At 46.2% G+C, this 12,467-nt stretch overlaps 1 protein-coding gene across 5 annotated transcripts in view; it reads right to left on the bottom strand.

Annotated features, from left to right (window-relative positions):
- Window positions 1-12,467, bottom strand: part of RYR3 (ryanodine receptor 3) — a 1,864,151-nt gene that overhangs the window by 934,285 nt on the left and 917,399 nt on the right. For all 5 annotated transcript variants that reach the window (XM_086937034.1, XM_086937032.1, XM_086937031.1 and 2 more), the window contains one exon: window positions 8,681-8,784. In XM_086937034.1, the coding sequence (XP_086793160.1) occupies window positions 8,681-8,784 (104 nt within the window). The remainder of the gene's footprint in view (window positions 1-8,680; window positions 8,785-12,467) is intronic.

The raw sequence follows: 12,467 nt of genomic DNA, 5'->3' as shown, positions 1-12,467 counted from the left end.
TTGTTCCTTAAAGTCATACAGAAAGTAGTTGTCCTGATGCACAACCGTTGGTAGGTGGAACCTAACAGCAGCCCTGTCCATAATATTATGGACACCTCCAATTATCTTCAGGAGGTGAATCCGAAGGGCGATGAGGTGGTGGTGGTGAAGGCATTGGCACAACGTAATCATCCCATTTGTCCACGGGTGTCGCAGGGTCTAGAATCTCCCCTTCTTCTTGCTCTTCATCAGAGGTAGGTGGGTCCTCTTGCGGAGGGAGAGGGATAATAGGAGTAGGCATGACAGGAGGCAGCAACAGTGGTGGAGCCGCTAGCTGTGGTGGAGGTACTACAGTCTCCTGTTCTTGAGGAGGGAACCTCTTTCTGTAGTCCTGCAGCATACTCTAGAGGTTTAGTAGTAATACTGGTGGGAATTGAGCAGGTTGTTGCACAGGCTGCTCCATGTATCTATATTGTCTGTAGTGAGCAGGAGGGGCTTCATACTGTTGGTAATAGTGCTCCTCCTCTGCATAGTCATCATCCTTCTGACACTTAACATTCAGTTGTGAGGGGCTATAAGCCGCTCCTAATTGACCCTCCTCGTCATCAGTATCTTCAACACCCAGATGATTGCTGGGAGGCAGAGGTGAAATCTTTGGGGTTTTAAACTCCATGGGCGCCCTTTGCAAAACCGGCGTCGAAAAAGGGGCATACATAACTGCTGGTGAAATCTTCGTCGCCGACGGATCCGTCGTCAACAGTGGTAATATTGCTGTTGTCAATGTCGTCGTCGACGATGGAGTCGTCGTCGACGTCTGTGCCATCGACGATGGAGTCATCGTCGACTTCTGTGCCATCTACGATCGTGTCATTGACATGGTGGACGGTGGTGTCGTCAACGGCGATATCATCGGTTATGGCTTCCTCGACGACGAATTCTTGCTCGTCGGCAGTGGGGTCGACGTCGAGGTTTTATGTTTGGATGCCCTCAACGACAGAGGTGTCGTTGACGATAAAGGCAATGTCGATGAGATAAATCCTTTAATACTTGCCGTTGAAGAAGTCATTGTCGTCGACGGTCTGGAAGATGACATAGTTGAAGTCGTGGAAGTAGCAGGTAAGGCTGTAGACACTGAGAAGGTTTTCTTAGCAGACTTTGCTTTTGAAGTACCTGCAGACTGAGGGGATGAAATCCTTGAGGAGACTTTATGTTTTTCTCCTGATCAAGGGATTCTTTCGCCATGTGAGCCATTTTAGGTTGTTTCCTTTTCTCCTCAGGCTGACCCTCATGGGACCTCTGTCTCTTATGAGACTTAGAGGAAGTATCACATTCTGCTTCTGAAGAGGTCTCATTCTTCTTTTTCAACCATAATAAAAGCTGTCCTTCTCTATCCCTCAAGGATTTAGTAGGGAAAGTGCAGCAGATCTTACAGTGCCTTGCTTCATGCTTTGGATAAAGGCAGTAAATACAGTCTTTGTGGGCATCATCCAAGATCCTAGAGAGGCATATCCACAAGGCACTCTCAACTTATGTAGAAAACAATAATCTCCTACATTCGTCTCAATCTGGGTTTAGGAGTGGTTTTTCTACTGAGACGGCCCTGCTCGGGGTCACAGAAAAGATCAGGGAGCTTATGGATGACGGCCAAACAGTAGCACTGGTCTTGTTAGACCTCAGTGCGGCTTTCAACACCATTTCTCACTCCATACTGCTAGACAGGCTGGGGGAGAATGGTGTCGAAGGCAGAGCTCTGGAATGGATTAGATCCTACCTATCCCTCCGCACTTTCCAGATCTCCTCTTCAGAGGCATGCTCTGAGGTATTCCACTCTCCTCACGGTGTGCCACAAGGATCAATGTTGAGCCCTCTGTTTTTTAATTTATACCTACGCCCACTGGCCAACCTTGCAGAAAATTTTGGCCTAAGTTTAATGACCTATGCAGATGATTCACAAGTCTTATTCTCACTTTCTAAATCTGACGTCTCTACCCCATCTGCATTAAAAGTAGGCCTCCAAGAAATTTTTTGTTGGATGTCAGACAACCAACTCAAACTAAATGGAGATAAAACAGAGGTTCTCCTGTTAGGAAATAGTAAAGATCTCTGGAATGATTCCCATTGGCCACCATCATTGGGTAAACTTCCACCTCCAGCCTCTCAGGTTAGAAACCTTGGGGTCATCATTGATGACTGTTTATCCATGTCCCAGCAAGCTAACAAAGTAGCAGGTATATGCTTCGCCATTCTCAAATGGTTACGCAAAATCATCTGGATGCTGCCACCTACTACCCAGAAGACCGTGGTCAACGCCTTAGTGACATCTTGGCTTGATTACGGTAACATCTTATACCTGGGCTCAAATAAGGCAGTGATAAAGCGTCTGCAACTAGTGCAGAACGCTGCGGCTAGACTGCTTTGCAAAATCCCCAGATCTGCTAGGATCACCCAACATCTCAGGGATCTGCACTGGCTTAAGGTCGAGAACCGTATTCGTTTCAAAGCCTTGAGCTACCTATTTAAAATCAAAGCTGGCACGGCCCCCAAATATCTTCAGGCCCTTGCTAAGCCCTACCTCCCAAACCGCAACCTGCGTTCAGGTACAGCGGCAAACTTTGTAGTACCAAGGTTTAAACGAGCCAGAATAGGCGGGAGATCTTTCTCCTACCTGGGGCCAATGCTGTGGAACACACTGCCCATCCACATACGCAAGGAGGAAAGCTACGTGAATTTTAGAAAGAGCATAAAAACGTGGCTGTTTAATAAATAATTGCTTTGTCTGTTCTCTCCCCAGTGATATTTGAGTGTTTTGCAGTTCTGGCGCCGGGAAACCCTTTGTGGGTAGCTGCGCGCCTTACAAATGCTATAAAATAAAAATAAAATAAATCATCAATGTGAACATTCTTCTTCCCATGGGACTGGCAAGGTCTGAATAATCCTTTAGAATCCGACATTATCCTGATAAAGTATAAGTCTCTGATTGGTTGTGTTTTTCAGGTTGGTCCTTTTTACAAAAAGAGACTAATAGGCTATATAATGCATGTTTGCATCTAAGGGCCTATGGTTTTTCACTACTTACTGCTATGTTATTTGTACCGTGGGACTCCCACTACGACGACGGGGAATGATTCAGGCATGTGAATCAATGAAAGATACCCCAATACTGGATAAACTGAAGGACCAGAGGGCGATGGCAGGACAAATTACTGCCCATTGCAACAAGTGGTGTTGTTGTTGGCATGTACAGATTGTGGGTTTTTCGTCAATACTCTGATAAACCTCTCCCCCCTCTAGCACTGCCTGACTAGAGCAAGCCATTTGTCAAACCGAATGGGCACTCATTGCACCTTTATGCCTGACCTGCACCTGATACTTTGTGTGCTCTTTGACTATTCACTTTGCTCTCTCCCAGTCCCAGTGAATTCCTTCTAGCACAACCCCACAAGATGAAATGTGTTATGTAGATGCAGAAACTGTGAGTATTCACCTAGACGTCTCTGCAAATGAATCTGCCTGCCTGTGCCCCGTTGTAGAGGGGGTTAATTTCACACCCCTGAAGTTAAAGGCACTACGGTCCAGTTGACTCTCCGGGTGCAGACTGAATTGTAATTCTAATTGTATTTATTTAGTGCTAACTACCCCTGACGAGGTATTTAAGTGCTTTTAAGGAAATAACACACTACATCAACAACTCAATGTGGATTTGTGGTGGATTAGAATAGAGGAATATAAATTCTTAATTAGAGCAGTGGACATATGAGTCTGTTAGTTGGAATGAATAGGATAATGGAGGGATAGAGGAGGGAAGAGTATAGAAAGTGTTATTTGGGAGATCATATTAGATGATGTTTGGGATGATTCAAAGGAGGGATAAAGGAGTGAAGAGTCTATAATGGGTTATTTGGGAGATCGTAGAAGTAACGAGATCTGGGATGGGTCAAAGGAGGGAAGAGTCTAGAAAGTCTATAATGTGTTATTTGGGAGATCATAGTAGTAACATGAGGTCTGGGATGTGTCAACAAAGGGAAGAGTCTAGAAAGAGTTATTTGGGAGATCATAGTAGTAAAATGAGGTTTGGGAAGAGTCAGAGAGTGGAGTTATAGGATATATTGGAAGAGGTATATGAGGAGACAGAGTAGTGAACTGGAGAAAGTTGATAGTGGTCTGTGCAGGTAGCAGCAGTGGGGTGGTGAGGCGAAGTAAGGGGGGATTTCGAGGGACGATGCTGAAGGGAAATTAATTATTTAATTTTCCCTCAGCTTCATCCCTCGAAATCCCCCCTACTCTGCCCCACCACTGTTACCTGCACGGACCACAGCTGATAATAACTATATAAAAAGGTATACAAGTATATGGATATATATAAAGAGATATAAAATTGCATTATATAAGGTCCCATAGTCTCATACGTACATGCAGAATAAGTTACTTACCTTTGGTAACACCTTATCTGGTAGACACTCTATATAGCCCCAGATTCCTTAACTGAAAATATTCCCTAGGCGTCATACTGGTTCCGGAAACTTTTGGTAAGCAGTATCTCTGTGCAGCGGCAGGTGGTGTTGTTCGGCTCCGCGTGGCGTCATCGGTGTTGTCCACGCTATAAGTGACATGCACAGTGTTTATTTAGGTGCCACCCCAGCACACAGACGTCATTTTTTTTGCGACTCTCCACACCAGCAGCACGGAGCCACGAAGAACTCTGACTTCTGATGTGGAAATCTGTAGCCCTGATAGGGATAAATCCTTAGCTCTGTAATTAGGTCAGTGTGGGGAAGGTCCGTGGGTTGGTAAGGAATCTGCAGTGAGACAGAGTCTCTACCAGATAAGGCATTACTGAAGGTAAGTAACTTGTTCATCTGACAGAGACTTCTAGCCCAGCAGCAGCTGAGACAGAATGAGGGGTGTGGGGGAGGCGGGAGTGGGGGCAGATGACTTGGGTCCGATTGTTCTTGATTTTCTTGAGAGCATTGGAGAGGAATGGTATTGGAGGAAATGCATACAGGAGGCCAGAGCTCCACTCAAGAAGAAAAGCATCTTCGAACAAGAGCTGCCTTGGAAACTCCAGCACACAAAACTGTTGACATTGGTGAAGGGGAACAGATCTAACCAAGGTTCACCCGACTATTGAAATAGATCTTGCATCACCTCTGAGTGGAGACTCATGATCCTCTAGGCACCAATGGATGATTTTGTCTGCTCTGGCATTCAGAGAGCCTGCCAGGTGTTGAATCATTAGGGAAATGCCTTGTTGTTCCAGCCATGTCAAGAAGCGCAACGCCTCTTGACAAAAGGTCCACGGCCCCACCCTGTTTGTTTCAGTACTACATGGCAGTGGTGTTGTCCATGACCACCTGCATTAGCCTTCCATTGATTAAAGGAAAAAAGGCTTTCAATGCCAAACGGATCACCGGGTGCGCCAACAGATTGATGTGGGTTCGGATTCCTCCAGAGATTAGAGTCCTCTCTTCTCTACCTCACCCAGATGACCACCCCTGCTCAGGAGGGAGGAATCTGTTACTACGGTCAGCTCTGGTTGGAGAAGGAAGAGGGGAATGCTGCTGCCCAATTCACAGTTGGATATCCACCACTGCAGATCTTTTGAAGATCTATCCGAGATCTGGACCATGCTAGAGAGATTCCACAGATGATACGCCCTCTGGGACTTCAGGTTTCACTGCAGAGCCCGCATATGCCAGCAGGCATTTGTTACAAGCAGGTTGCAGGAGGACATGAGGCCCATAAAACTCAGGATCATTCTCACCAAAATCCAGGATAGAGGCAGCAACATCAGTATCATAGTCTGAATATACTGGACTCCCCACTCAGGTGGATAGCCCAAAACTACACTGTGTACAGACTCCAGAACAGCTCCGATGAAAAAGAGCATCTGAAAGGAAGTCAGGTGTGACTTCAGCATGTTGATAGTGAACCCCAGTGAGTGCAGAAGGATCACTGTAGTCTGGAGGTGGAAGACGACTGTTTGGGTTGAGTCGGCCTTCACCTGCCAATTGTCGAGGTAGGGAAAGACTGGAACCTGAGACCTCCGCAGACGAGCTGCAACCACTGCCATTACTTTTGTGAACACCAGAGGGGCGCTGGTAAGGCTGAAGGGGAGCACTGCAAATTGAAAGTACTCTTGCTCCACTGTGAACCGCAGGTAACGTCTGTTGGTAGGCAGGACGGGGATGTGGAAATCAGCGTCCTGAAAGTCCAAAGCTCCCATCTGGTCTCCAGGATATCAAGGGCAGACAGCACTTGTGCAAGCTTTGAATCTTGAATTTCTAATTTTTCAGTAATAGGTTGAGAAGGCACAGCTCTAGGATAAGACGAAGGTCTAGGATAGGATGAAGGCCACTGAAAAGTTGTAGGAATAGCAACCACAACCTACTTTTGATGCAGGCATCCTCTCTATAGCTCCCTTGGTCAAGAGAGCTAATACTTCCTGACGGAGCAAGGAGAGGTAGTCCTCTGTCATCTTGCTGTTAGTGGGTGGCATGGGGGGATCACCAAGGGGAGGGAGTAACCCCTTTGGACGGGCCGCAAAACCCAATGTTTGGATGTTATTGACCTCCAGTGGTGCAGGCGGTAGTGTATCCTGTCCCCCACTGATACCCATGAAGGTCAGAGGGCAAACTAAAGGGATTTGTAGGTGGGGGCTGCCGGGTGAGGGTAGGAGTGGACTGGCCTGACCTCTGGCTGCCTGTCCCACATTGTTTTTGGGAACTGCATCCTCGACTACGAAAGTTCCACAAAACTTGTTGGCTCTGGCCTCCTCTGAGATCATGGGAAGCACTTGCGCAACTGAGTCCCGGCTAGTGCAGTCATGAGGGTGGGAGTGGGTGCTTGTTTACATATTGTGGCGGAATGTAGTATGAAATTGCGTGTGAGTGAAATTTTGATGTGCTGGTGTGTGTCATGTTTTGTTTTTGTGGAGTAATGAGTTGAGATATTGATTGTAGTGAGTTTGTGTGAAGGATTTGGATGTAAAGTACTGTTAGTGATTGGCAGTTGAATGGTAAAGGGGTGGTGTTGTGTACTGAAGGAGATTGTATGTGGTGTGGGAGAGGAGATGGTCAGGGGTTATGAGTTTTTGTATTAGATTTGGTAACAGGAAGTGGTGATATATGTGGAGAAGTGAAGTGTAAGAATTGTTTGGTTGTGTGCTTTGGTAAAAAGAGGAGGAGGGTGTTGTTGGCGGATCATTATGAGAGAGGATTGATTACAGGGTTGGTGGTGATGGAATGGGGTCTGTTAGGAGGAGAAGAGGGTAAAGCTGGTGGTTTGTAGGAAAAAGGAGTATGTGTTTGAAGGGATTAAGGTTATGCATAATGTGGGTTTGCGTTGCTGCTGGTGAATTAGATAGTGATATAGGACAGAGTGGTGGTTTGTGTGAAAGCAAAGGCGCAATTGTGTGGTAGTAGGGGTAGGAGGGTGTATAGATGTTGTTTGTGGTGTTTTGCATTGGTTGTTGAGAAACGGAAAAGTGGATAGAGTTTGTTTGTTATAAATGAGTAGTGCGCATTTGTTGAGACGCCACTGGAGTCAAGCTATCCTGGCTGAAGACGGCTGATAGCCAAAAACCGGTCCTAGGATGCTTGATTCCGGTCCAGGGAAGACATGGCTTGGCAGTTCGGTCTGGACTTTTCCGATGAGGCACAGGGTCAAGACTGATTTGCATATGGACATGTCTGAACTGGGGTGGCTTGGTGAGCAAAATAACGATGGGTTAAACCCAGATCTGTGACTGGGGGTGAATGTTTTGCCATTGTGCAACATTCTGTCCATCATCGCCAAGCTCAACACAGACAAGAAAGAAGTAGTATTCTTCTTCCAAGACGCGGTACTATGGGACTCAATATAATGGCCTTCTGAAATCAGCCCCATACACCTCCGGCAAACCCAAGCAAAGAACCTCGGAATAGTAATCGACAATCAACTCACCATAACTGGCCAGGTGAATGCAATCTCCGTATCCTGCTTACACGCACTCAAAATGCTCAATAAATCTTCAAATGGCTCCCCAACACTGCGAGGCCTGAAACCAGCTATGTGAATAGTTAAACATGACCGTTTTCTGTGTTTTAACGTGTGCTTTGATTCTGGGATGAAATTCCTCGATAACTGTTGACTGCCAGGAGCTTGGCTTACACGAGGAATGGATGTTTTAAGAATGGCATTGCTTTTCCATTATGGCTTATGTGTAGGCACTTGCTTGCAATCACTGAGCCTTACCTGGGTCACAGTTGTACACCCACATCTTGTTTACTAAGCAGCTTAATTTGAGGTCTTTGTGGAGCGAGACTAAGATTAGGGCTGGGTTCGACAACCTAGACCACAAATTGCACACAACAGACACTCATGGGGAGTAATCACACATAAGGGATTTAATTGGAGATAATTGGCAGATTTGTTGGTCAGTCTGTAAAAGCGACGGGGTCGTCGAGCCGATCCCTCGAGAGATAAAGAGCTGAGGGTGGCAATATTGAGTTTAGGAAATTAAGGAGAATGTTTAATTCATGTTGCCTAAAAAAAATGTGAGCCAGTTGAAGTAATGAGAAAATATACGGATAACAGCAACAAGGAAGCAGAGTGAACTGTTGCATGTTTAGGGCTCTCGCTGCCCCTCAGGGTGCACCCATCACCCAGTCAACGGTGAAACTGGTGGGATTCCTTCCTGCCTGGGGCATGAAATGGGTCTTACCTTCTCCAGGTCAGGCTCCTCCAAGGACAGCGCCAGCTCGTTGTTGTCCATCACAGATGAGGCAGCGACATCCAGGGGTGTGGACCCCCTCATGGACGGAGAGGCTGCAGGCGAAGGAGAGAGGTGTCAAGTGTGTGTGGTTGCAGTACACAAGCGAAGGCAGCAGAGGGCAGCAGAACAACACAAATGGAATCAATGAACAGATACAGAGAGAAAGGAACCGTCTCTTAGCTTGATCATAACATTAATTGATTTTATCTAACTGAAGGGTGCGCAATTTAACAACTTCAAATTGTGAAAGCCTTAATCTGCCCCTAAACTTGTAACAGGGACCATTTCTACCAACAAAAAGTAACTGTAAAAGTTACTGGTTCTACCAGCAAGTGTAGCTGTGACAGAGACCGGTTCCCACAGCAAGCGTAACTGTGACAGGGGACCAGTTCTACCAGCAGGAGTAAATGTAACAAGAGACCGGTTCTATCAACAAGAGTAACTGTAACAAGGGACCGATTCTACCAGCAAGAATAACTGTAAAAAAAAGGGACCAGTTCTACCAGCAGGAGTAAATGTAACAAGGGACCGGTTCTATCTGCAACAGGAGGTGTAACAAGGGACCGGTTCTACCAGCAACAGTAGCTGTAACAAGGGACCAGTTCTACCAGTAACAGTAGCTGTAACAAGGGACCAGTATTACCAGCAAGAATAACTGTAACAAGGGACCAGTTCTACCAGGAAGAGTAACTTTAACAAGGGACCGGTTATACCAGCAGGAGTAAATGTAACAAGAGACCGGTTCTACCAGCAACAGTAGCTGTAACAAGAGAACGGTTCTACCAGCAAGAATAACTGTAACAAGGGGCCAGTTCTGGCAGCAAGTGTAACTGTAACAAGTGACCGGTAATACCAGCAGGAGTAAACGTAACAAGAGACCGGTTCTACCAGCAACAGTAACTGTAACAAGGGACCGTTCTACCAGCAACAGTAACTGTAACAAGGGCCTGGTTCTATCAGCAACAGTAGCTGTAACAAGGGACTGGTTCTACCAGCAAGAGTAACTGTAACAAGGGACCGGTTATACCAGCAAGAGTAACTGTAAAAAGAGACCGGTTCTACCAGCAACAGTAGCTGTAACAAGGGACTGGTTTTACCAGCAACAGTAGCTGTTACACAGAACCGGTTCTACCAGCAAGAATAACTGTAACAAGGGACCAGTTCTACCAACAAGGGTAACTGAAACAAGGGACCGGTCCTATCAGCAACTGTAGCTGTAACAAGGGACCGGTTCTACCAGAAACAGTAGCTGTAACAAGGGACTGGTTCTACCAGCAACAGTAGCTGTAACACAGAACCGCTTCTACCAGCAAGAATAACTGTAACAAGGGACCAGTCCTACCAGCAGGGTAACTGAAACAAGGGACCGGTTCTATCAGCAACAGTAGCTGTAACAAGGAAACCGTTCTACCAGCAAGAATAACTGTAACAAGGGACCAGTTCTACCAGCAAGAGTAACTGTAACAAGGGACCGGTTATACCAGCAGGAGTAAATGTAACAAGAGACCGGTTATACCAGCAGGAGTTAATGTAACAAGAGAACAGTTCTACCAGCAATAGTAACTGTAACAAGAGACTGGTTCTACGACTGGTTCTGCAACAGTAGCTGTAACAAGGGACTGGTTCTACCAGCAACAGTAGCTGTAACACAGTACCGGTTCTACCAGCAAGAATAACTGTAACAAGCGACCAGTTCTACCAGCCAGGGTAACTGAAACAAGGGACCGGTTCTATCAGCAACAGTAGCTGTAACAAGGAAACCGTTCTACCAGCAAGAATAACTGTAACAAGGGACCAGTTCTACCAGCAAGAGTAACTGTAACAAGGGACCGGTTATACCAGCAGGAGTACATGTAACAAGAGACCGGTTATACCAGCAGGAGTTAATGTAACAAGAGACCAGTTCTACCAGCAATAGTAACTGTAACAAGAGACTGGTTCTACGACTGGTTCTGCAACAGTAGCTGTAACAAGGGACTGGTTCTACCAGCAACAGTAACTGTAACACAGTACCGGTTCTACCAGCAAGAATAACTGTAACAAGCGACCAGTTCTACCAGCCAGGGTAACTGAAACAAGGGACCGGTTCTATCAGCAACAGTAGCTGTAACAAGGAACCCGTTCTACCAGCAAGAATAACTGTAACAAGGGACCAGTTCTACCAGCAAGAGTAACTGTAACAAGGGACCGGTTATACCAGCAGGAGTAAATGTAACAAGAGACCGGTTCTACCAGCAAGACTAACTGTAACAAGAGACCAGTTCTACCAGCAACAATAGCTGTAACAAGGGACCGGTTCTACCAGCAACAGTAGCTGTAACAAGGGACCGGTTCTACCAGCAAGGGTAACTGAAACAAGGGACCGGTTATACCAGCAGAAGTGACTGTAACAAGAGACCTTTTCTACCAGCAATAGTAACTGTAACAAGAGACTGGTTCAACCAACAACAGTAGCTGTAGCAATGGACCGGTTCTAACAGCAAGAATAACTGTAACAAGGGACCAGTTCTACCAGAAAGAGTAACTGTAACAAGGGACTGGTTCTATTAGCAACAGTAACTGTAACAAGAGACCGGTTCTACCAGCAGCAGTAGCTGTAACAAGGGACCGGTTCTACCAGCAAGAATAACTGTAACAAGCGACCGGTGGTACCCGCAAGAGTAACTGTACCAAGGGACCAGTTGTACCAGCAGGAGTAACTGTAACAAGAGACCAGTTCTACCAGCAATAGTAACTGTAACAAGAGACTGGCTCTACCAGCAATAGTAACTGTAACAAGAGACTGGTTCTACCAGCAACAGTAGCTGTAACAAGGGACCGGTTCTACCAGCAACAGTAGCTGTATCAAGAGACTGGTTATACCAGCAGGAGTAACTGTAACAAGAGACCGGTTCTACCAGCAATAGTAACTGTAACAAGAAACCGGTTCTACCAGCAAAAGTAACTGTAACATGAGACCAGTTCTACCAGCAAGAGTAACGGTAACAGGGAGCGGTTCGACCAGCAACACTAACTATAACAGGGAGCTGTTCTACAACCAAGAGTAACTGTACCAGGGACCAGTTCTAGCATCAAGAGTTACTGTAACACGGGACTAGCTCTACCAGCAAGCGCAATTGTGACAGGGGCCGGTTCTAGCAGCAAATGTAACTGTAACAGGCACTGGTTCTACCAGCAAGGGGAACTGTGACAAGGACCAGTTCTACCAGCAAATGCAACAGCGACAGGGACCAGTTCAACCACCAATTGTAGATGAGACAGGGAAAGGTTCTACCAGCAAGTGTTACTGTGATAGCAACCATTTCTACCAACAAGTGTAACTTTGACAGCAAACAATTCTAGCAACAAGTTTAACTTTGACACTGACCGGTTCTACCAGCAATGGTAAATATGACAGCAAGTGTAGCTGTGCAAGGAATGTTTTTTTTCCAGCAAATGTAACTGTAACAGGGACTGGGGGCTAGTTCTACAAGCAAGTGTAACTGTGACACAGACCGATTCTACCAGCAATGTAAACCATGACAGGGACTGATTCTACCAGCATGTGTACCTGTAACAGACTGAGGACCAGTTCTACCAACAGCTTCAAGTATAACAGGGTCTGCTTCTACCCGCAAGTGTATCTGTGAGAAAGACCAGTTCTACCAGAATGTGTAACTGTGACAGGGGCCGGTTAAACCAGGTAGTTTCCTTGGGAATGGCAATGGCGATCCCTCCCCTCCCTGATCTTATCTAA

Source organism: Lissotriton vulgaris, chromosome 9 (assembly GCF_964263255.1).
Source record: "Lissotriton vulgaris chromosome 9, aLisVul1.2, whole genome shotgun sequence".
Taxonomy (NCBI): Eukaryota; Metazoa; Chordata; class Amphibia; order Caudata; family Salamandridae; genus Lissotriton; species Lissotriton vulgaris.
Note: the sequence above shows the minus strand (reverse complement) of the source record. Positions and strands in the feature narration are given on the sequence as shown.